The 24,530-nt window shown below is 36.6% G+C and overlaps 1 protein-coding gene across 1 annotated transcript in view; it reads left to right on the top strand.

The window, feature by feature from the left end:
• The first annotated feature begins 3,763 nt into the window (after positions 1–3,763).
• The window catches only part of WDR36 (WD repeat domain 36), a 37,587-nt gene continuing 16,820 nt past the window's right edge, over positions 3,764–24,530 (top strand). The window contains 13 exon segments of the mRNA XM_008062425.2: positions 3,764–3,818; positions 3,821–4,089; positions 6,797–6,824; positions 8,671–8,771; positions 10,676–10,793; positions 12,326–12,458; positions 14,595–14,649; positions 16,032–16,164; positions 16,735–16,910; positions 17,255–17,375; positions 17,864–17,929; positions 18,635–18,721; positions 19,908–20,053. Of these exon segments, the coding sequence (XP_008060616.1) occupies positions 3,764–3,818; positions 3,821–4,089; positions 6,797–6,824; positions 8,671–8,771; positions 10,676–10,793; positions 12,326–12,458; positions 14,595–14,649; positions 16,032–16,164; positions 16,735–16,910; positions 17,255–17,375; positions 17,864–17,929; positions 18,635–18,721; positions 19,908–20,053 (1,488 nt within the window).

Raw genomic sequence — 24,530 nt, 5'->3', positions numbered from 1 at the left:
CACTGCACTTCAGCCTAGGTAAGAGAGTGAGACTCCAACTTGAAAGAAGAAAGAAAGGGAAGGGAGGGAGGATGGATGGAAGGAAGGAAGGAAGGAAGGAAGGAAGGAAGGAAGGAAGGAAGGAAGGAAGGAAAGAAGGAAGGAAAGAAGGAAGGAAAGAAGTGATTAGAGAAGCAGCTAATTTAGATCTGGCGACAGGCAAAACTGCTAAGCAAATTAATTAAAATTATTCAGTAAACCAGACAGTAGTACTTGTAACATTAAAAAGATTTTTATTTAAAGAATTGAAATAGGGATAACCCACTCTGAGTCCCTTTCATTTTCTAGAGAACTTTGCTGCTTAAAAAACTCCTTCTTTCACTAAAAAAAAAAAAAAAAAAAAAAAGAGTTAAAATAGTTTGCTGCTACAGAGGATTCTCTATGCTACAATATTTAAGTGACATTTCTCACATAAGTTAGCTAAGACAAGCATTTCCTATAGTCCCCAGACTCTAGATTGAACTAGCCATTACATTTTAGTGAAATGTACATGCTTATAGAGCTGACCTATTCAGAAAATTTCTTATTTCTACTCTAGTTTACAATATTCTGTTACTATTTATACTCTACTAGTACTACTGAACCAGTGACAGACAGATGTCCTCATATATCTTCCACCACCAGAAGGAAAAAGGGGCAGCCAGAATGAGCAATTCCTCAAAGTGGAAAGAGTCTTGGACTGAGAATAGGGAAAACAGATAAACAGTACCTGCTCTTCCACTGCCTAATTACATAAGTGTAGTTCATTCACCTATAAAGTGAGGCAAACTAGAAAGATCTTAAGATTTTCTTGGGTTTCTAACAGGTGACTGCTTCTGTTAATACAATGAGATGAAGCATAAGCATAATAAATTTGATTACAAAAATAAGCATAAATATATTGGTTATATATTAATGTGTAAAAAATTGCCCCCAAACTTAGTGGCCTAAAGCAACAATAAATATTTATTATGTTATGCAATTTAATAGCCAGGCTCGGTGGCTCAGCCTGTAATCCCGCACCTTTGGGAGGCTGAGGTGAGTGGATTGCCTGAACCCGCGGGTTCGAGACCTGCCTGGGCGGTGAGACCGCATCTCTACAATAAATCAAAAAATCAGCCGGGCGTGGTATCGCATGCCTGTAATTCCAGCTACTTGGAAGGCTGAGGCAGAAGGATCGCCGGAACCCAGCAGGTCGAGGCTGTGGTGGCCGGGAGCAGCCCACTGCACTCCAGTCTGGGTGACAGAGTGAGACTCCAACTCAAAAAAAAAAAAAAAAAAAGACTCGAGAATTCAGGAGTAGCTTAAAAGGATGGATCTGGTTAAGATTCTTTTATGAGGTTACAATTAAGATGTTAGCCAAGGCTGCAGTCATCTGAAGGTTTGACTGGGGCTGGAGGGTCAACTTCCAATGGGGTTTACTCACATACCTAGCAAAGTAGTGCTGGTGGTCTGTAGAAAGACCTCAGTTCCTTGCTATGTGTACCACTTCATGAGAGTGCTTGGATATTCTTACAGTGTGGCAGTTGATTTCCTCAGAGCAGGAGACCCAACAGGGAGCAAGTCAGAAGTTTCAATGTCTTTATTATCCAAGCTAGTCACATAGGTCAACTATAGTTAGTGCGAAAGGAGACTGCATACAGGCATGAATACAAGGAGGCAAGAAGGGCTATCTTGGATGCTGGTTAACACAGTACACGAAGTCAATAACAAAAAAGAAACATTATATAAAGTACTCAGAAACAGTCATATTTAACTTTTTTTCTTTAAAAGTTAGCCAAAAGAGTTGGGCTCGGTGGCTTAGCCTGTAATCCCGCACCTTTGGGAGGCTGAGGTGAGTGTATTGCCTGAGCCTGCAGGTTCGAGACCCGCCTGGGCAGCGAGACCTTATCTCTACAATTAATAAAAAAAATCAGCCGGGTGTGGTAGCGCGCACCTGTAATTCTGGCTACTTGGAAGGCTGAGGCAGAAGGATCGCTGGAGCCCAGCAGGTGGAGGCTGCGGTGGCCGGGAGCGGCCACTGCACTCCAGTCTGGGCGACAGAGTGAGACTCCAACTCAAAAAAAAAAAAAAGTTAGCCAAAATGATAACATTATATAGCTGTTTTATTTACCTGAATATCATGAAGCCTCAATGCACTAAACTGAATCGAAAAAATCATCATTTGTTGATCATATACTATATTCACTACAGCATCTAGACCCTATCCTCTGCTTTTTAAATTCAAACTTGATCCAGTGTCCTTTGGGGCATCTCTACTTGAAGGAGTAATAGCTAGTTTCCTTTCTCCTATCACGTATTCATGAACTTTACTGGCAGCTGAATAGTCAGTGACTCAGGTGGGCAACTGGTGGGGAGAAATGAACTCTGGCGAACTGCAAAAATGGAAAACTCAGAATCATCCCATACCATAACACTCTCTCTTCAAAGATCACAGCACAACAGCTAACATGACTATCTACTGCTACCATACTACTAGCTTTTCCATGAAAGTTCTAATGTTTAAACTTTGCCTCACTGTCCAGGTGTATGTCAAAGTACATAGATCTAATTACCAGACACATCTAAATTCATATTGCTATACTACCTTTATTTAAGTGCCCCTGAACAAGTTAGATAACCTCTGAACTTCAGGTTCCTCATTTAATGTGAATCCACGACCATTATGTGGTCCAATGTTTGATTTTGAAAATATGATTGATGGATGTATATTTCTCCTATTTTCCTTCAGTGACCACACATTCTCTTCTTTTTCTAAACCTTTTGCTGGTCTGTATTTTGGCACAAAATAATCTTTCAACTTTGGACAAATCACTTAACCCCAATGAATCAGTTTCTTCACTTATAAAACAGCAACATAATTTTTACTCTAAATATGTCACAACCTTATTTTGAGGGTTATATTAAGATAATAGGTGTCACTGGCTTTGTATCCTATCAACCCCTGGTTAGAAAACTATTTTAATTTTGCCCCTAAACTACCAATATACTTAAAAGTATTTATTTATTATAAAAGCAATATCATTATACTACAATTTAGAAAACTCTTAAAATGTACACCTAATAATTACAACTATTTGTATGTATATTTATAACTCAGAGGTAAAAAATTACCAATCCATTAATATCCCAATTTATTTTAGTATAAGAAAACTCAGTAAGAAACAAACAAATCTTTTTATTATGAAAAATTTCAATCTTATACCAAGCATAAGTATAATATTGAGTTCAGCATGATAAATTCTCATATAAGCACTCCCTAGCTTCAACAATTATAAGTCTTGTTTAACCTAAACCCTGTCCTCCATCCCCAATAATTTTGAAGCAAATTCCCAGACATCATATTTCATCAGTAAATATGTCAATATGTATCCAAAAGTTAGGAATCTTTAAAAATATAACCATAATACTACTATCATATATGAAAAACTTAAGCATAATTCCTTAACAAGATCAGATATCTAATCAGTGTTCAAATTTTTCCATTCTCATGTTTTTATACATTTTTAAATAACCACACGTTTAACCCGTTTCAATATATGCTAAAACATTGGTCTTCTCTTCACTGTCCTGGGCACTAGGGGCTTCCCTCTTTGCTTCCCGCCCTTAAGGTCCCAAATAAAAGTGACTAGAGTTTCTTCCAGCAGCAGCGGTGCAGGAGAGCACCACAGGGCAACGTACTGGAGGACTGTAGCCCAAGGAACCATAGTTGCGCCTCCCCTGAGAGATCCGGAGGGAGTTCTTTATGTATTGCACTGAGGACCGACTCTGGAAACGCGATTGGCTGCCGGCACCGGAAGCGTTCTTCAGTCTTGGGCTCTAAAGATTGTTCCACGAGACACGCGGAAAGCGCTGGCTGCGCGATTTCCTGCAGCACGGGAGCGAAGAGGAGCCCGAACCGCGGCGACCATGGAACAGAGCTCGGGAAACCGCACGGCCAGCGCCCTATTTGCGGGGTTCCGGGCCTTGGGGCTTTTCAGCAACGACATCCCACACGTGGTGCGGTTCAGTGCGCTTAAGCGCCGGTTCTATGTGACGACCTGCGTGGGCAAGAGTTTCCACACCTATGACGTGAGTGGCTTTTTCCTTCGCCCCCTTGCCGGGAACCACCTTCCCGGCCCCCAGCTCTGTCCCAGGGCAGTCCTGCTCTCTTTTCCCGCTTACCCAGGACTTCTCTCTTTGTCGTTCTGTAACCCCTCCCTACTCTCTTTCGCCACCCCGGTCACATCCATGAGCTGACGTAGTACTTGCAGTTCACTTGGGGCGAGTTTCTAGGCAGCCTGGCTAAGTAAGGGGAAACTACTAGAGAACATCTCAGTTCCGTGGTAATATATTTGTTCAGTGGATACTTATTGACCTTCCTTTGAAGATATAAACATGATCTAGACAAGGCTCTACCCTCTGCATAATGAGAAAGACATGCTTGCTGTTTTATTATGCAATTGGTGACACAAGCTGGGTTAAGAATTCAGACTAGATAGAATACATTGGGAAAACTGGAAAGGGTGAGATTAATTATGATTTAAGGGCGTCTTCACATCTGATAACAGTTATTTTCAACCAACATTGAGTGTCTGGTACTGTGTCACTATAAGTCTTGCAGTCATTCTTTTGCAATGTAGGTATTGTTATCCTGTAGCAACTTTAAATACATTAGAAAAGTAAGTCTCAAAGAAAAATTAAGTTCCTTGTCAAGGTGCTCCTGTTTGTTAGTGATTATTTTTCTCCTTTAAGAGTTTGTTAGCCATTGGATTTTTCTTTTTATTGCTTACTCATTTCTTTTGTCATCTTCTAAAGGATGTAGTAAGCCCTGGAGAGCAGGCACCTTGATGATGAGGGTGATGATAAATAGCCAGTTGTTAATAAAGTACTTGTTTCTGGAAAACATGTAGTAGAGTTGTCTTCCTTGAAGGACTGTGAATAGCAAATGGAGTATTACCAAGAAGAGCTGGGAGTTGGAGCCAGTTTAGCTAGCAGAAGAAGAAAGTGAGGGAGGGGTGGAGGTGAAGAACAGTTGGATTTCTCCAAGTCTAGGTTGGTAATGGAGAAAGGATAGGTTAGAGTGACACCGTGAATCATGTAGGAGTAATTATTGTTCCGGCTCTCCACACTTGCTTTTTGCTTGCTAACTTTTATTTTTGCTGGTTAATGTTTTCCTTCTTGAAATGTAACTTTTCTACATTTCTGACTAAAAGAAATCGTGGAATCTTTGTTACAGTGTTGATCCTGACACTGTGTGTTACACACAACACTTATTTTTTCCCTGTGCTCTACTTCCAAAGAAACTGTAGTTAGGAGAGTAACACATTTGTATATTTTATAAAAATGTAACAATTTACTTACATGTACATTGAAATTTAGTCTTAATAAAGATGCTTTTTCAAAGGTCACCTCTAGTTCTAACACTGGTGAGTTTTTTGTTAAAATCAGGATTTATTGAGAGGACAGGAAGGCTCCCACAGTGGGAGGGGACCCGGGGGGGTTGCCCTGATGATGCATTTTTTTAAAGTTTAGTCATAACATGGCATGTAAATGTTCATTATCAGGATTGTACACTGCTCAGACTAACCAATACACTGGATTCCGACCTCTGAAACTGAAAATTATTTGAGAATAAAAAACATTGCGCTAATGAACCAGATTTGCTAATTTGGTCTACGAGTGCTCTATCTCATGACTGACTGTATTTACTGTCCCCATTCAGACTTCCTACAGATTAGCTTCTACAGGGGAAACTAGGAAAGTTGTAAATAAATGGTGGGTGATGGTGGTAGCAGCTAACAGTTACTATATGACTGGCTCCATTCTAACAGTTTTACAAAAATTTACTCATTGAGTCATGTAAAAAATCCCATAAAGTAGGATCTGTTAGTCCTTATTTTATAGATGAGGAATTTGAGGCACAGGGAGGTTAAAGTAACTTTCCCAAGGTCACAAATCTGGATCAGTAAACATAGATTGGGGTCAGCAAATTATAGTCTACAAGACAGTCTAGCCCACTGTTTTTCTTTTTTATGAGTCAGGTGTTATGAATGGTTTTGACATGTTTAAATGGGGAAAAACAAGGCCGGACTCGGTGGCTCAGCCTGCAATCCCAGCATTTTGGGAGACCGAGGCAAGTGGGTTGCCTGAGCCTGCGGGTTCAAGACCAGCCTGGGCAACTTGGCGAGCCCTCGTCTCTGCAATAAAAATAAAACTAAATTAGCTGGACGTGGTATCTTGCGCCTGTAGTTCCAGCTACTTGGAAGGCTGACACGGGAGGATTGCCGAAGCCCAGCAGGTTGACCCTGGGGTGGCTATGAGTGTGCCATTGCACTCCAGGCTGGATGACAGTGAGACTCTAATTAAAAAATAAACAAACAGGGAAAAACAAAAGAGTATAATATATGAAAACTGTGGAAAATGAAATTTCAGTGTCACCGGGTAAAAGTTTATTGGAATACAGTCATGCACATTTGTCTATATATTGTGTGTGCCTGCTTTTATGCTACTATGGAAGAACTGAGTAGTTGCAACAGAGACCACATGGCCTACAGAGCCTAGAATATTTACTATTTGGCTCATTACAGAAAACGTTTGCCTACCCCTTTCCATTACTACTGGTGAAATAGTTGAAAATATAAGCTATATGAATAATGAAAATTAGGGTCAGTAAGTGTCTTTTATTTTAGGAAGGACAGCATAGCAAATTTATGTATGAGTTGATATCTTAATCTTCAAGTGTTACTATAATTGTGTTAATAAAAATTTAACCTTTTTCTTTTCTTTTTCTAAACAGGTTCAGAAACTTAGTCTGGTTGCAGTAAGTAAGTGTGGACTTTATTCTGAATTTATGCATGTTTAATATCTTAACATTTTTTTTTTTAATTTGACATAACTTTGAGGCTTACAGAACTTGTAAGGCAGCGATATGTATGTCTGATAAATTTATGTAGTGGAAAAACAAGAGTACAGAAAAGAATCATGTTTTGCTTTCAGTTATCATATGTATCTTATCTTTTTAATCTGGGAACAGTTTTTCAGACGTTTTTTGTATTTCATGACATTGACATTTTTGAGGCAAACAGCCTAGTTTAGAATATCCTTCAGTTTGAGTTTTTTTAACATTTCCTCAAGATTAGATTCAGGTTATTTGCTTTGGCAGAAATCACAGTGATTTATATTAGGAGGCACATGGTATTGGTTAGTCCTTTTCTTGGCAGCAATAACTTTGATTATTTGATTAAGGTGACATCTGTCTGGAGGCTCAATTTTAAAGTTACTATTTTGTCCTTTGTAATTAGTAAGTGTTTTATGGTAAGATGCATTGAGACTATGTAAATATCCTCTTCAAAGTTTTCGTCAGCTACTTTCAGTATTGAGTGATGATACTTGCCTGAATTAGTTGATTAGTATGATTGTTGCCAAATGCAGGCTGATTGTCCCTAATCTGAAAATTCAAAATCCTAAATGCTCAAGTGTCCAAAACTTATTGAGAACTGATGTTATGCTCAAAGGAAATGCTCATTGGAATATATAAGATTTCAGATTTTCAGGTTAGGGATGTTCAAGTGGTTATGTAAATAGTCCAAAATCTGAAAAATTTCCAGAATTTGAAACACTTCCAACCCCAGGCATATCAGATAAAAGATACTCAACCTGTAATGATTTTTTTTTCTATCATTCCTTCTACCGTACGAAAAAATTTTCCCTTTTCTCACATTTTTTTTTTCCCCAATGGAAGGAATATTTATTTGAAAATGATTTAATAGAATAAAGGGCTTCCCAGAGCTGAGATGTACTAGTTTCATCCTCACATATGATCCTTGTGAGAGAAACTGAGAGACCTATAAGGAATCTAATACTTAATGTCTGATACATTTACATTTTTTAAAAAGATTAGAAGGCTTCTAGAAAAAAGGCACTGTAACTTAGTTGAATAAAAAAGTAAATGATAAACCTATAAAATAGGATTATGCACATAAATCCCAGTATGGAATATGTAGTATGAAAACTACTTAAGATAATCCCTTTTCTACTGACCCTCCTGCCCCCAAAAGGGGAAATAAAAGGAAAGGACAGTGTGACCACGGTAGAAAGAAATTAAGAGATATGTCATGAGAAGTAGCTAGAAGTAATAGTCATCTTTGCTTTGGAGAGTACTGAGTGGAAACCATATTATCTTTAAATCTTTTAAGTGTGGGCATGTAGAATACCATGTGGAGTTTTTCTGAGTTAGTCCAAAGGGTAGAGTCAAATATTTAGGTTTTGATTTGCTTTTATAATTTTCTTGGAGTTATTAGTGAATTTGATGTTTCCGAAGGTGTTCCCATGAAGGCTGGATGACTGTCAGAGTTTGGAGTATTAAGTAACAGTTTTTTCCCAAAGTAATCTCAAAAAGCTTATTTTAGTTTCTTTAGGATTATGTTTTTAATGTCTACAAATTCTAGGCATTTATTCTGGGAAAGCCAAGGTGATTTTATGTACTCAGTTTGATAGCTATTATTAGATATCTAAAATAACATTAAAGTCAAAATTTTATATTCTGATTCTAAACTTCCCTTTTTATATATGTTTTACACTTACAGCCACGAAAATTGTTACATACCTACCTGAGGATTCTCCATGTTTTAACATCTTAAAAATCCTTATTTCTTCTGTATTTTCTCCCAGGTAATTCTGTTCCCCAGGATATCTGCTGTTTGGCAGCTGATGGCAGGCTAGTCTTTGCTGCTTATGGGAATATTTTCTCTGCATTTGCTCGTAATAAAGAGGTTTGTATCACTAACTATTATAAGTTGTCTGTCTTCTGCAGTCAGTAGTTTTTTGTCATGAGAGTGGAGGAAACTTTAATTTTGCAGTTCTTTATCTGGAACACTCTGAAATTGTACAGTATTTTTTTACCTCTAACATATATTCAGTTTTCTAGAGGAAGAAAAATTTTCAGAATTCACCAAATTCTACAAACATTTAATTGAAACTGGTGCGTTACTTTAGTTTTCCTTATCAAAGATGAATATCAGAGTTACTTGGGCAGCTTCTTCAAAATTTTTATGTCTGGTCACTTCCCATCCTTGGGAATTTTCTATTTTGATGTTTGGTGAGATGGGGTTTAGTTGTATGTATTTTAAAAATACTTTCCTAAAGACTGAGAGCAGTGGCTCACACTTATATTCCCAGCACTTTGGGAGGCTGAGGTGGGAGGATTGCTTGAACCCAGGAGGTCGAGACCAGCCTAGGCAACATAGCACGACCTAATTTCTACCAAAGAAAAAAAAAATTTTTTAAAAATCAGCTAAATGTGATGTTGCATGTCTATAGTCCCAGCTACTCTGGAGACTAAGGTAGAATGATCGCCTAAACCCAGCAGGTCGACGCTGGATGAGATGTGGTCATGTCACTGCACTCCAGCCTGTGTGAACAGAATGAGACCCTGACTCAAAAACAGAGCAAAACAAAACAAAAACCAAAAAAAAAAACCTCCTGGGAGATTTATATTTGCACTACTGCTTTATTTGGATTGACTTCTTTATTATGCACAGCTCAGCCCATAACTCTTTCTAAAAACCAAGTGATTGTTTCCTGTATAGAGAAATCTAGATTCTGTATTTTCCTCACTGATAAGGATCTTTTCTGATCTAACTTACCACTTGATTTCTAAGTTTGTCCTGGGGTAATTAACATGAGCGATAACCTGTATCCTAGTAGTCTAGAATGAAAGAAAACATGGAAAAGAGGATGCCTGGGTAACCAAATAATAGTATTGCTACACTCATCAAGGACTTGAAGTGAGATTTGTTCCCATAGTCCTCCATCATCACTCCCTGTAGCAGAGAAAAGTAACTTACCTGTCATGTTTTTTAATGGCGGTTGTTTAGATTTTCAGAGTTGGGGAAAATGTTGTCCATTTTTTGTATTGTCATTTGTAGTTTTCCCTGGGATATATAGGTAGTTCAGATAAAGAGATGTTATACAGTATATATATCTTATATGTGGTTCAGATGAAGAAACTTTAATAAAGAAACTGTGTGCGCAGGTGTGGTTAGGGTTAGGGGAACAAAGTAGAGGTGGGGGGACGCATCAGAGGCAAGCAGCTGTGAGAAGTTGCTACCATTCCTCAAGCCAAAAGGACAAGGAAAATAAATAGTGTTACTGGAGACTGCTGAGAAGTGAAACCATGGGGAAGGGGCAGTATTATGGAGGAATCACCTGCCATAAGGAAAGGATCTCTATGTCCAAACAGAAGGATATGGAGAAGAAATACCCTATATCACCTTTCCCATCTCATCTGAAAGCCAGTTGATGATGGAGCCTGTAGAGTTCAGCCTTCTGGAACATACTATCTCTCTGGAATGATTGCAGTCGTGCTGGTTGAATTAGGTGAGGGACCTAGGTATATGTGCATGCTTTCTCCCTAACCTTATTTGGAAGGCTGAGCCTCTGAAGTGTCAGTTTTTTCTGAGTCTATGGTTTACTTATTCTTGAACTGATGGAGGAGCTGATGAACGTGCCTGGTTCCTTGTTATTTATGTGTTCATCTTAACCTTGGATAGTTAAAAATTGGACTAATTTCTTAACACAAGCATCTTCAGGATTAGCATGGTTTTTTTTGGATACTATGAATGACATTACATAATGACTGATTAATAATAGGAATTTCTTTTATATTTTGATGTAGATAGTACATACCTTTAAAGGTCATAAGGCAGAGATCCATCTTTTGCAACCCTTTGGGGATCACATTATCTCTGTTGATAATGAAAGCATTCTTATTATTTGGCACATATATTCAGAAGGTAAGAATTAGCTAATTTATTTGCTTTATCTTGTGATAATATGTGTGTAGTTAAAATTAAAAATCTATGTAAACATAACTTCTTTACCAGAGGTTTCACCTCCAGTTTTAAAAAATAATCTTTAACATGTATAAGAGAAAACGTACTAAGTGAGAAAGACAGCTGTAAGCTAGCTACTTATAGCCTGTTTAATGTACTTCCCTCAACTTATTTTTTTCTCTTGCATTTCTCCAAGTTTAATAACTTGCTGTATTGTTTTCTCTGAATAAGATGGATGTAAAAAGCCTTTTCAAGGTTACAGGATATAATTCAGCTTTTTCATTGCTGTTACAGCAGCACATTGAACCAGTGTCTTCAGGGAGCTGTTTGTAGTGACTTTAAGTAAAACTGCTGGTTACTAACAAAGGCATTTTTTTTTTTTTAAATATCATTCAAAGTAAAGATTGTATAATGTTCACTTATGTCTGTGCTTCCTAACCTGGGGTATGCACACCCCTGGGAGCATGCAGCGTTATGCCAGATAGTATGTTAACCTAAAGATTAAATGAAGTGTACCTTCTTTTATACTCAAATTTATTGGAAATCTTAGTGAAAAATTATTTTAATTATAAACTGTGAAGAGACAAAATTCAAATATAAGAATTTTAAACACGCCAGGCTCGGTGGCTCAGCCTGTAATCCCGCGCCTTTGGGAGGCTGAGGTGAGTGGATTGCCTGAGTCCGCAGGTTCGAGACCTGCCTGGGCAGCAAGACCTCATCTCTACAATAAATCAAAAACAAAAAATCAGCTGGGCATGGTAGCGCATGCCTGTAATTCCGGCTACTCAATAGGCTGAAGCGGAAAGATCACCGGAGCCCAGCGGGTCGAAGCTGCAGTGGCCGGGAGCAGCCACTGCAGTCTGGGCGACAGAGTGAGACTCCAACTCAAAAAAAAAAAAAGAATTTTAAACACAACTTAAGATTTCAGAGAACTTGATTTTGCAGCAGTTGACTGCTGACTATGCCGTCCATGCTCCACAGAATTTTAAATGCTTTTTTTTCTCCTTAGAGGTTTTTCTGTGGAAATGTATGAGAAGCACTAGTCTTAGTTTCACTGAGGTGTGCCTCTTATTTTTTACATTTTTTTTGAGTGGCCCATTGAACTCTCTAGATAGTTGTCTCTTCATTCATTAGAAGAGCTCACTGCAAACGTTTCACTTAGAACGTTTACTCCTGCCTGCTGATCAAATTATAAAAACATTAATGCTTATCTTTATAATTTTTTTAAAGCCTCATTTTTCTTTTCTGTAAACTAATTTGGCAGCTTTTAAACTAATGTGAAACTTTTAATAGTATTTATATTAAAACTTGTAGAAAATTTTTGACAGTCTGAATTACTTTGACAAGTTGCCCCTTATCACATTTATTGTATTTCTCAAGGTATGTCTATAGATTAGCATATAAGTCTTTGGTTTATATTAGCATATAAATCTTTTATATAATAGATGTGCTTTAAGCAATAAATATATGAATTATAACTTTTACTTTTGTAGAAGAATACCTGCAGTTGATTTTCGATAAATCTGTGTTTAAAATTTCTGCAATTTTGCACCCAAGTACCTATTTGAATAAAATACTTCTGGGCAGTGAACAAGGAAGCCTGCAGTTATGGAATGTAAAATCCAAGTAAGCTCTTAATTTAGAAAATAACATAGTTCTCACCTTATCCTATCTACTACTTCTAATGAATTCTTAAGTTTCTTAATTCTCCCTGCACTTATATGTTATTAGGGTTGTCTATAAATGCTGTTAGTTCTTGAATCTGAGGGTTCTACATCCAAAGTTTAACCAATCTTGGATTGAAAATATTCAAGAAAAAATAAATTAATTTTAAAAATACAGCAATTAAAAAATACACATTTTTAAACAATATAATGTAACAACTATTTATATAGCATTTGCATTGTATTAGTTATTACAAATAAGCTAGAGATGATTTAAGGTATATGGGAAGATATACATATGTTATATGCAAATACTATACACCATTTTATGTAAGGGACTTGAGAATCTGCAGATTTTGGTATCAGCAGCAGGGTGGAGGACTGGAACCAATCCCCTGTGGATACTAAGGGACAACTGTATGCTTGATTTTGGAGTTGCTGGTGGCATCACATATGTGAAAGCTGGAACATCATCCTGACACATGGTAGGCAGCTTCATAAATGCTCGTTGCAAAGTCTATACTGATGGCTCAGTAACTGTAAAGAGCTCATCTATCAGAAAATCATAATTATGAGATTGTCATTAGGCAGTTTCTAGTTTTCGATAAACTAAGAAGGTAAAAGAAGGCAAAACAAATCAGTGTTAATTTACTGCTAGCATTTAGAAAGGGTTTTCAAGGAAAAAGTATTTCCATCATCAACCATAGATATGAATATCTACTACAATTTTATTAGTGTAGCTAGAAGGCAAGATAAATTATTTTGAATATTTCTTCCTATTAATTTGAACATTTATCAGTAGAAAAAGCCTACACCTCAGACATCTTTGTATAGCATTTAAAAGAGGAAACAAAAATATCTGACCATCCAAATTGTTCTTTCTAAAGCTCTTATAAATTCAAAAGGAAAATAGCATTATTAAAGGTTTAATGTTATAAATGAGGGTTTCACTTCAATATAACAAATACCATTGACTGTGTATTTCCTGTACTAAGCTGAGGGATAATGACAGATACTCTCTTTGCTCTTAAGGTTATTTTCTTTAGGTTCTTTTTATGATACTTACATTCTTTAAGTATCTATTGTGTGATTATTGACTGAACTAATCTTTGCCCATTTACAGAATTTAATACATGATTTAATACCTTTATGATAATTATTATAATGATTTCAGTTATCTCTCTCTGCTTTGTGGATTCATTATTTACTACTCATGGCTTGATTCTGAAGTTGAGAGTAGCGTTAATTACTGTTGTTACATAACAATTGTATAAGAGTACCTGCATAATGAACATTTGTACACCTAACCCTGTGTTGTACCCCACATCTTTAAAAGAAAAAAAAAGAAAAAAATGTTAGTGCTATTAAAACAAAATACTGGGCCCAGTAAATTAAAAAAAAAAAAAATCCCCAAAGCAATGGTATAGTGTAAGTAATACTTTAGTTAAAATACAATATATTCACTTTAGTGGTGATGTCTCTAGAAACACATTGCAGTGGAAAATGAGGTCTGCTTGTATCCTGAGATTTTTTTTTTTTTTTTTTTTTGAGTTGGAGTCTCACTCCGTTGCCCAGGCTAGTGTGTAATGACATGCTCACGGCTACCCCAGCGTTGACCTGCTGGACTCCGGCAATCCTTCCGCCTCAACCTTCCAAGTAGCTGGAACTACAGGCATGCACTACCACGCCCAGCTATTTTTTATTTTATTATAGAGTCGAGGTCTCACCAAGTTGTCAGGGCTGGTCTTTAACCCACGGGTGCAGGCAATCCACTTGCTCGGCCTCCCAAAGTGCTGGGATTACAAGCTGAGCCACTGAGCCTGGCCAGGATTTTTTTTTAATGGTTTTTACTCATGTATTTTTTTTTTAACTTGGACATTTAAGTTCTTAGAGAACTGGTATAGCTTAGTAATTAGTTTGGGATCTAGAATTTGTCTGGACAATATTATTTACTAATCTTGTGATCTTAGCTTAATTATTAGAATAGTGTTTGGCAGGGTAAGAACTTAAACCTCTTGCTCACTATTTAATGTGAAGTTGATTTTGTTTTCCTCACATACACACACAAAAAATAGCTTTCACCTATTTCTCTTTGTAGTAAACTTCTGTATACATTCCCAGGATGGAAAATTGGAGTGACAGCTCTTCAGCAGGTTAGTATTTTTCTGTTAAGTCAAAGAGGACAAACAGTTAATAGTAAAATCTTCTAGTTTTAGAAATCAATCATATTTTTAGACTTAATGACAATATAAAGCTTAGTGTAGCTTTATAACTGTTGCCCTGAAGAAATAATGTTTTGGAAAAAGTAACTGAAAACAAGTAATAATGCCTTTGCTTATAGAATGTGTATGGAATTTTTTGTGCTTGGAGTTAGACTCTAAACCTGTGTTTTTTATGGTGCATTGTTCACCAATCATTTTGCAAGCATATGTAGTCCAGTGACTTGTGTAGCATGGCAATGTGTTGTTTAACAATGCAAGGGAGCTTGTAGATCATACAGAGAAATTTTTCAGGATGTTGAGATTTATGGTGTGAAATAATTAGGGCCAAAATATTAATGTTTGATTTATTGATGGACCTTCAAGAAATAACTTTTTTGTGTGTGAGTCTGCAGAATGTGTATAAATGAATGAATGTATGTCTGTTGAGAATCGCATGTCTGTTGGCCTCATATATAGACACATGTACTCTTATCTTTCTAAATATCCATTGTCCATACTTGCCCCATTTATATGCATTTCTCATTCTCACTACCTATGCTTTTGCCTACTTAGAAGACTCCAAAGGTATCAGATGATTAAGTCCCTTGAGGTCAAGGGATCATATTTGTTTTTGTATTTCCAGCTTCTACACAGTCTCATGTGTAGTAGACATTTGGTGACAAATTAATAAAATGTTTAGCCTGATTCCAGTCTGTAATTATATTGGAATTGATCTTTGCTAAAATAGAGAAACACATAATAGACCCTGTATGTAAGACCATTGTATTATAGACCATTATAATAATATGACCTTGACAATGAGAGAATAGTAGAGCTTGGAACAAGCTAATTGTAAGATTTCTTTGCCTTTTAGCATGTTTTATAGGTTCTTTTTTAAAATTTTCCTTGTATAAGCAATTCACTTCTGTTGTAGTTAGTCATATGTTGCCATGCATGTGGCAAGCCTTAATATATTTTCTAGAAGTTGTCTCCTTTTTCTGTTTCCATCCAGTCAGTGATCTTTAGTGATTTTACAGATCAGAGTCCTTTTCTGTTATGGCTGTTTTCTTACCAAGTCAGCTTTATTTTGGGGATGGGGATGGGATGTTGATGGGCAGAACTGAAGCTGGCAAGTAATTTGTAAGATCATTTCTAAATACTTTTATGCCGAATAACAGTTAAGTATGCAAGAATGGTAATACTTGGGTTTCTCTGCTACTTTTAGGAATACATTTCATTATTTCTTTTGATAATATATAAGTAATGATGTATATCATCAGAATTATTAGTTATTTGTTTTGGGAAAATAAAAGTTTGGATAATTTAATTTTCAGGCACCGGCTGTGGATGTTGTTGCTGTTGGCCTTATGTCAGGTCAAGTTATCATTCACAACATTAAATTTGATGAAACTTTAATGAAGTTTCGTCAGGATTGGGGACCTATTACATCAATTTCATTTCGTACAGGTAATTTTTAACTTACTTATTGACATAGTGAGTTAAGAGCATGTAAAATTCATTACTTGAAGGGTTGTGGAAATTTTCTTTGTTTTCATGTAGTTTAATTTAATAGAAATGAGTGAAATGCTAGAGTAAAAGAAGGCAAAGAAGTATGAATAGATTTTTTTTTTTTTTTTTGAGTTGGAGTGTCACTCTGTCACCCAGACTGGAGTGCAGTGGCCGCTCCCAGCCACCGCAATCTTGACCTGCTGGGCTCTGGCAATCCTTCCGCCTCAGCCTTCCAAGTAGCTGGAATTACAGGCATGCGCTATCACACCCGGCTAATTTTTTTGATTTATTGTAGAGATGAGGTCTTGCCAAGTTGCCCAGGTGGATCTGGAACCCGCGGGCTCAGGCAATCCACTCACCTCAGCTTCCCAAAGGCGCGGGATTACAGGCTGAGCCACCGAGCCCGGCTGAATAGATTTTTGATGTCTAGTCTTTTCTAACTATGGATTAAAAGGGTAGAGAGAAGAATTGTTAAGTTTGTTAGGAGTCTGTAAGTGTTTTCCTTAATGTATTTTATTTTAATAACAGATGGTCATCCAATAATGGCAGCTGGAAGCCCATGTGGCCATATTGGACTCTGGGACCTAGAAGATAAAAAATTAATCAATCAAATGAGAAATGTGCACTCTACAGCAATCGCCGGACTGACATTCCTCCATAGAGAGCCACTTCTTGTCACAAATGGAGCTGACAATGCTCTCAGGGTATTGCAATTATTGTATCATCCTCCTGGCTCATTTGACCTACCCTTTGACCTACCCTCATTTGACCTACAAACCTGCTTTAATGTTTCAGACTTGAACCTATAAGATGAAAGAAATGTGTGCTAAGATATTGATACAGATGAACTGAAAAGCTCAGCAGGTGACATGGTTGCAGTGAAGTGAGAAAGAGTTTATTTTTCCCTCAGCCTTTACTCCTGCCCTCATAGCTCCAGGATCAGTAGCCTAGCAAGCACTACTCTATTTATTTATGTAGAAGGTGGTTTGACTACTTGAAGATCAGATACACATTGTGGAAGAACCTTACCTTTTTTATTTCTTGGCAGATATGGATATTTGATGGTCCCACAGGTGAAGGCCGACTTTTGAGATTCAGAATGGGACATAGTGCTCCTCTTACCAGTATCAGATATTATGGACAAAGCGGACAACAGATTCTAAGTGCAGGTGAGCTGCTACTTCATACAGTTAGTTTACTTCAGCAAATATTGAGAGATGGGTATTTTGTATTGCCTTTAGTATTTATGCATTTTTAGATTCATATGTTCCTGTGAGTGACTTAGAAGTTTGAATAAAACTAAGGCAATTCTTTTTATGTCCTTGAGAAGCACTATAGATGATGCTGTCTTTATTTTATCCTTCTATTTACTAATTTTCAGAGACAGAGTGCTCAGCTTCTAAAAATGTGGCCATTGCCTAATCTGATATTTTGCTGAAAATTATTAGTACCTCATTTTCATTTTTTCTTTGTTCTTACTGAAAGGCATTTCATACAGAGTTGAATATTGTAATGAAGTAGTTGTAATCTGTTCTCCCTTTAAAGTATCCCAAACTATAACTTCAAGTTTTCATAGAATCTAACTTTATAAAATTTGATTCACATAGCCCATTGTTTTGATGAAACTTGATTAGAAATTTTCTGTATATATCCACAGGTCAAGATGGAACTCTTCAGTCATTTTCCACAATACATGAAAAATTCAACAAGAGCTTGGGACATGGTAGGTCGTTTGCAGGACAGAAAATAAGCTACTAGTCACAAAAGGAACATTTCAAGAGTCTATGAGACAAATACAGAAAGCTTCATCAATAAATTGTCTCTTTTCTTGTATGTAATAACAAAAGATATAAATGGAAAATGTAAGATTCCTATGATCAAAGTTGTTACAGAAGTAATTAAGGTGCTGCTATAACGTTTTTGAAAAAATTTAGAGATCTTGAGTGGTAAAAGCATATTGCTGTCACCCAGAAGATATTGACAGCCTCATGTGAGCCATCTATTGTGTGCAAAATTTTTAAAAGGGGCCGTAGCTCAGAGAAAACATCAAAATAAGCAATGTCCAGTCTTTTTGCTTAAAGGATTCATTTTATTCTTTTCTCTCCCATCATTCCAGCCTTTGAAAGATTTTGTTTATTAAAAAGGTTTTTCAGTTTTATTAATAATTGCAAATTTTTTAAGTAACTATCTTGACTGTTCACACATGTATATGCTTCTAGATGAATATTAGGATTATTTTTAAGTCAGCATCTAAATAATTTCTTTTGGATTTAAACAAGCAACAATGGAAATAATATATTTGTTTTGTTTCTGACTTAAATGGGAATATCTTGAACTTTATAGTCATATTACAATGAATAGCTTTCTTTTGTATACTTTTTTTATTAAGAAAGATTTGTAGCTATGTTCCCCTCTTTCCCAACTCCAGGATTAATGAATAAAAAGAGAGTCAAACGTAAAGGACTGCAGAATACCATGTCAGTGAGACTTCCACCCATCACAAAGTTTGCAGCAGGTAAATAACTTCATACTGTGTTTTGGGAAGTTCTGTTTTGTCATTTATTTTCTATTGCATTCTTTATTTCCTTTGTTTTAATACATTCTTTTATAAATATTAATAAACATCCAGAAGGTAAACTCACGTGCATGCTGATTTGTGTGAAGACTGAGTTACTTTTATAATGTAAGCTTGTTATCTATTAATCTTAGGCTTTATTCTTCCCTATAACAGTTATTTATAAGGATTATTTGGTTTGTAGCCTCTCTTTTCTATTATATGTGTAGTTTAATGAAAGTCACTAATATAAAAGGAAACGAGACAGCAAAGTATGAGGATAGAGCTCTGACTAGTTAAGATCTAAGTATACTGAGGTCTTAGTGTAGTATGTCATTTGAGCAGTGGTTCATTCAAAGAAGTGGTTTTAAGAAAAATGTAGATAATGGGATTGTTGAGTGAAAACTCACAGGAAATTACTGTGTAGGCATCAGTTCTACTTTAAGATTATTATAACAACCTAATCACTGGTTTTGTTTTGTTTTATTTTATGACCACCTTTCCAACTTTTTTCTTAGAGTTTGAGTGAACTTTCTAAAACATACATCTGAGACCATCACTCATCTGCGTAAAGTCTTTTAGTGACTTCTTATACTTTTAGAGTGGAATCTCCTCTTTTTAACATAACTTTCAAGACCCTTTGTAATGTAACCCCATTTGCCTTGCCCTTATCCCACCCCTCCCAAGAAAATACTTCACGTGCTTGCTCTCTCCTCAGTTTTGTTTGGTTTGTCTTGGGCATGTTGTTAATTTCTGCTTGTTTAAGTACTCCTAGGGAGTCATTTATGACTTTCCTCAAATTTCTTGAGTGGTCTTATAAGATACTATCATATTTACTGTAATTTCTTCTAATCATAATCTCTTTTAAGATGTATTAATTAATTTGATTTAGCAATTCCACAGTGTATGCATGTCAAAACATGTACACTACATTGCACAAAACACATAATTGTACAAAACATGTTGTGCATCAAAATTTTTTTTCAGTTAAAAACATTTCTTATTATAAATTGGAAGCTCATTGCTATCAGAGATTACCTGTTTATTTTACCATTGTGTCTGATGATAGCATGGAATATAAGGTGCTTAATAAATAATAGGTGGATGAGAGAGTGAAAAGTAATTTATTATTTTAATTACATTTTAGAGGAAGCTCGTGAGAGTGACTGGGATGGTATCATTGCTTGCCATCAGGGCAAGCTATCTTGCTCAACCTGGAATTATCAAAGATCTACAATAGGTTCTTACTTTCTCAAGCCAAAAGAATTGAAGAAAGATGACATAACTGCAACAGTAAGTGAGCTTATTTTTAATGGTATCTTCTCCTTTAAAAATCTTCTGTGGTAATCTTGTTATACTCAAGGTTGTTCATGATAATATGGATGAAAGAACATGAACGTTTTGAAGTTAATAGTGTTAAGTTTTCCAACTTGCAGAGACTTATTTGAAATTGAGTGTAAGGTAGCATCTCATTGTTGGGTTTGTTTTTGAGTTGGGTTCTCACTCTGCCACCCAGGCTAGAGTGCAGTGGCATGATCACAGCTCACTGCAGCTTTGACCTCCTGAGCTCATGCAATCCTTTTGTCTCAACCTCACGGGTTTCTGAGACGACAGGCACCTGCCACCACGCCCAACTAATTTTTTTAATGTTTTGTGGAGACAGGGTCTCACTATGTTACCCAGGCTGGTCCCAAGCTCCTGGGCTCAAGTGATCCTCCCATCTCAGCCTCCCAAAGTGCTGGGATTATAAGCATGAGCCACCATACCTAGCCCATTGCGGTTTTGATTTGCATTTCTCCAGTGACTTGTGATGTTGGGTATTTTTCATGGGCAATTTACATATCTTCTTTGAAAACATGTATAGTCAAATCTTTTGCCCACTTTTTTAGTGAGATTATTCATCTTTTTATAATTGAGTTATGACTTTTATATATTTTAGAAACAAATCTTGTCAGATACATGATTTAGAATTATATTTCCCCATTTTGTGGGCTTTCATTTCTTGTTGGTATCATTTTCAGCATAAGAGTTTAATTTTGATTAAGTCTGGTTGTCTTTTTTTTTTTTTTTAATGTGTGGTCTCACACTTTTATCCAGGCTGAAGTGCGGTGATACAATCATGGCTCACTGCAGCCTCAGCCTCTTGGGTTCAGGCTATCCTTCCACCTCAGCCTCCTGAGTACTGGGACTACAGGCATATCTCATTACACCTAGCTAATTGTTTTTTATTTTTTGTAGAGACGAGATCTTGCTATGTTGCCTAGGCTAGTCTTGAACTCCTGGGTTCAAGCAATTCTCTTGCCTTAGTCTCCCAAAGTGCTGGGATTACAGGTGTGACCCACTGTACCTGGCCTATTTTTTTTTAACCTCACTCTTGCTTTTTGAAAAATCATTGCTTAACCCAAGGCCACAGACATTTTCTCTTGTGATTTCTTTTAAGAGTTTTAAAATTTTGGCTTAACTTACATTTAGGTTAATTCTCCTTTTTGATAGAACATAGTGGTCCTACTTCATTCTATGTCTGCTATGACATAGTAGTCCAACTTCATTCTTTTGTTTGAATGTGGATATCTTATCTTAGCACCCTTTGCTCAAAAGACTATTCTTCATTGAATGGTTTTAGCTCTTTTGCCAAAAATCATTTGGCCATGTATGTAAGCATTTATTTATTTCCAGACTATCAATTCTCTTCCATTTATCTATACATCTGTCCTTATACCAATACTGCACTGCTTTGATTATGGTAGCTTTGTAATAAGTTTTGAAATCAGGAGGTATGACTTCTCCAAGTTTGTTCTTTATTCAAGATTTTTTTTTTTTTGGCTACTCTGGTCTCTTTTACTTCCATATGAATTTTAGGATGAGCTTGTCAGTTTCTGCAAAAAAGGCAGATATGGATTATTCTAATACAGTAGATCCATTTAAGTGTTACTGTCTTTGATCCGTAAACATGGGTGTCTTTCCATTTATGTAGATCTTCTTTTTCAGTAGTATTGTGTAGTTGTCAGTATATAAGTCTCATACTTCTTTGGTTAAATTTTTTCTAATATTCTTTTCAGTGTTACTGCAGGTGAAGTTGTTTTTGTAAATTTTATTTTAGATTGTTCATTGCCAGTGTGTCAAAATATAATTGATTTATGCATATTGATCTATGTCTTACAACCTTGCTGAACTTGTGTATTAGCTATAACAGTTTTTTAGTAGATGCCTCTGCTTTTGAAAATGCTTATTAGCTGGGCTCGGTGGCTCAGCCTGTAATCCCAGCACTTTGGGAGGCCGAGGTGAGTGGATCGCCTTAAGCTGCGGGTTCGAGACCCGCCTGGGCAACTTGGCAAGACCTCATCTCTACAATAAATAAAAAATTTTCCAGGTGTGGTAGTGCGCGCCTGTAGTTCCAGCTACTTGGAAGGCTGAGGTGGAAGGATTGCCGGAACCCAACAAGTCAAGGCTGCAGTCTGGGTGACAGAGTGAGACTCCAACTCAAAAAAAAAAAAAGAAAATATTTATTAAAAGTATAACTCAGCATTTGGCCCTCTTTTACAGATGACTTTTTATGCTGTACTCCCCATAATATGAAAATCTAGTCTTTTTCTATAATTTTCTAAACCATAAAGATTCTATGTTAAGCTTCTTGGGGGAGTTTACCTGCATAATTTAGAGTAATAGATGCAGTAGTAGTAATGATAATTATGGCTATCATTTTATGTGTGTTTACTTTGTTTCAGACTCTCTGACTAGCATGTATTTTTTACACTATCCTCACAACAGTCCTATGATACAGTATTTTGTAGCCTCTTTTTATGGGTGACTTTATGAATAACATGCCTAAGATCAGTATGGCTAGTAAGTGGCAGAGCTAAGACCTAAGACAATTCATTCTGGAATCTACATTAACTCATAGTCTATTGGGATCACTCACAGAACATTTAGTATGTGTATATACAGTGATATTTAACCAGTGTTGAGTCATTTGCCTGACAACCTCAGCTATGCTAGTAACCAATAAGTAATAAACAGAAATAATTATTAGAGAGCCCGTGTAATAAAGTATAATTTGTTCCTCAGAAATAACCCCCACAGCTTATTTATTTTTACTTTGTGCTATCTTACATAATGCGTTAGAATGAATAAGTTAGAAGAGGAGATTGTCAGAAGCAGTCCCACTAACAACAAGTCCTATTAAAAAATATATAGCAGGACCATGAGGGACCTGCATTAATTGTAGGTTATAGCCTAGTATCTCTATTAGTTCCTGGGGGCATAACTAACGTAGCTTAAACATGAGTTATTCAAAATAGGTCAGATTATTTTTGTATTCCATTCAGAAAAACAGAATGCTTTTTAAGCATAGTGCATAATTTCCTAACTAAAATAACTTTTTTTTTAAGGAATAAGCTTTATCTAGAAAGATTATATATATGAAACATATTTATGTACATGTCTTAACTCAAATAGTGCTATATCAACTTTAAGATGCTTTGCACAATTAAATGAACTTTCATTAAATATTTTCTATTTGGGTCTTAGAAGTCATCTATTTATTTAGTTGTAAATTCAACAGTTTTTTGAATTGGCTCAAAGGTGGATGACATCTGACTTAACACACTGGAAATCAGTGATGTGTCTAGCCATGACCCAATATGTAATCAGTTTCATGTTTTCAACATAGACAAAAGATATCATGTTGATACACTAATAATACTTTAAGTATTAAAATGAGTTTTTTAAATAAAAACTGCTTATAAACCAAATGTTTTCTATACAGTGTCTTATATACTTCCTTGCTATTATGTCAAAATGAAAATATTTTGGGCTTTTTCATGGGCGTTCTAGCTAGTGTTTTCATTTTTATGTCAGCTGTGGGAGCAATTACTAAAGTAAGGCAAGGTAAGGAGAAGTTAGACAGTGGAATGCTTTGACTTTACCTCTGTTGTTTTTTATTTTTATTTTTTTATTTTTTGAGGTGAAGTCTCACTCCATCGCCCAGGCTAGAGTGCAGTGGCACACTCAGGGTCAACTCGTCGTCCACCTGCTGGGCTCTGGCAGTCCTTTCACCTCAGCCTTCCAAGTAGCCGGAACTACAGGCATGCGCTACCACACTCAGCTAATTTATGATTTATTATAGAGACAAGGTCTTGCCAAGTTTCCCAGGCTGGTCTCAAACCATGGGCTCAAGCAGTCCACTTGCCAAGGCCTCCCAGAGTGCTGGGATTACAGGCTGAGCCACCGAGCCTGGCCTAGCCCTGTTACTATAAATTTGAAATTGAAGGCTAGTCTCATATATTATTCCCTTGCCTTTGCAAATTTCAAATGAGTTAACATTAGCTATATTTTGTTTTTTGTTTGTTTGTTTTTGAGTTGGAGTCTCAGTCTGTCGCCCAGGCTGGAGTGCTGTGTCCGCTCCCGGCCACTGCAGCCTCGACCTGCTGGGCTCCAGCGATCCTTCCACCTGAGCCTTCCAAGTAGCTGGAATTACAGGCATGCGCTACCATGCCCACCTGATTTTTTTATTTATTGTAGAGATGAGGTCTTGATGGAGAATCAGTTTCTTTCCCAGACATTCAATCCCTAAGAACTTACTCTACCTCTATACGCCTCTACATCAAACTCTTAGGATAGAATTAGGTATATAAGAAAGGGAAATAGAACAACCACATTCTTCTCATGAATGCAGGAGAAACATTGAAAACATACTTGAACCAACACAAAAATCAAAAGAAACACAACAAACAAGGAGAACCTCAAGACAGGGTTAAACTCTCACGTTTCA

This window comes from Carlito syrichta, unplaced genomic scaffold (genome assembly GCF_000164805.1).
Source record: "Carlito syrichta isolate Samal-C Ts95f unplaced genomic scaffold, Tarsius_syrichta-2.0.1 Scaffold305702, whole genome shotgun sequence".
Classification (NCBI taxonomy): domain Eukaryota; kingdom Metazoa; phylum Chordata; class Mammalia; order Primates; family Tarsiidae; genus Carlito; species Carlito syrichta.
This window is presented reverse-complemented; position numbering and strand designations above follow the sequence as displayed.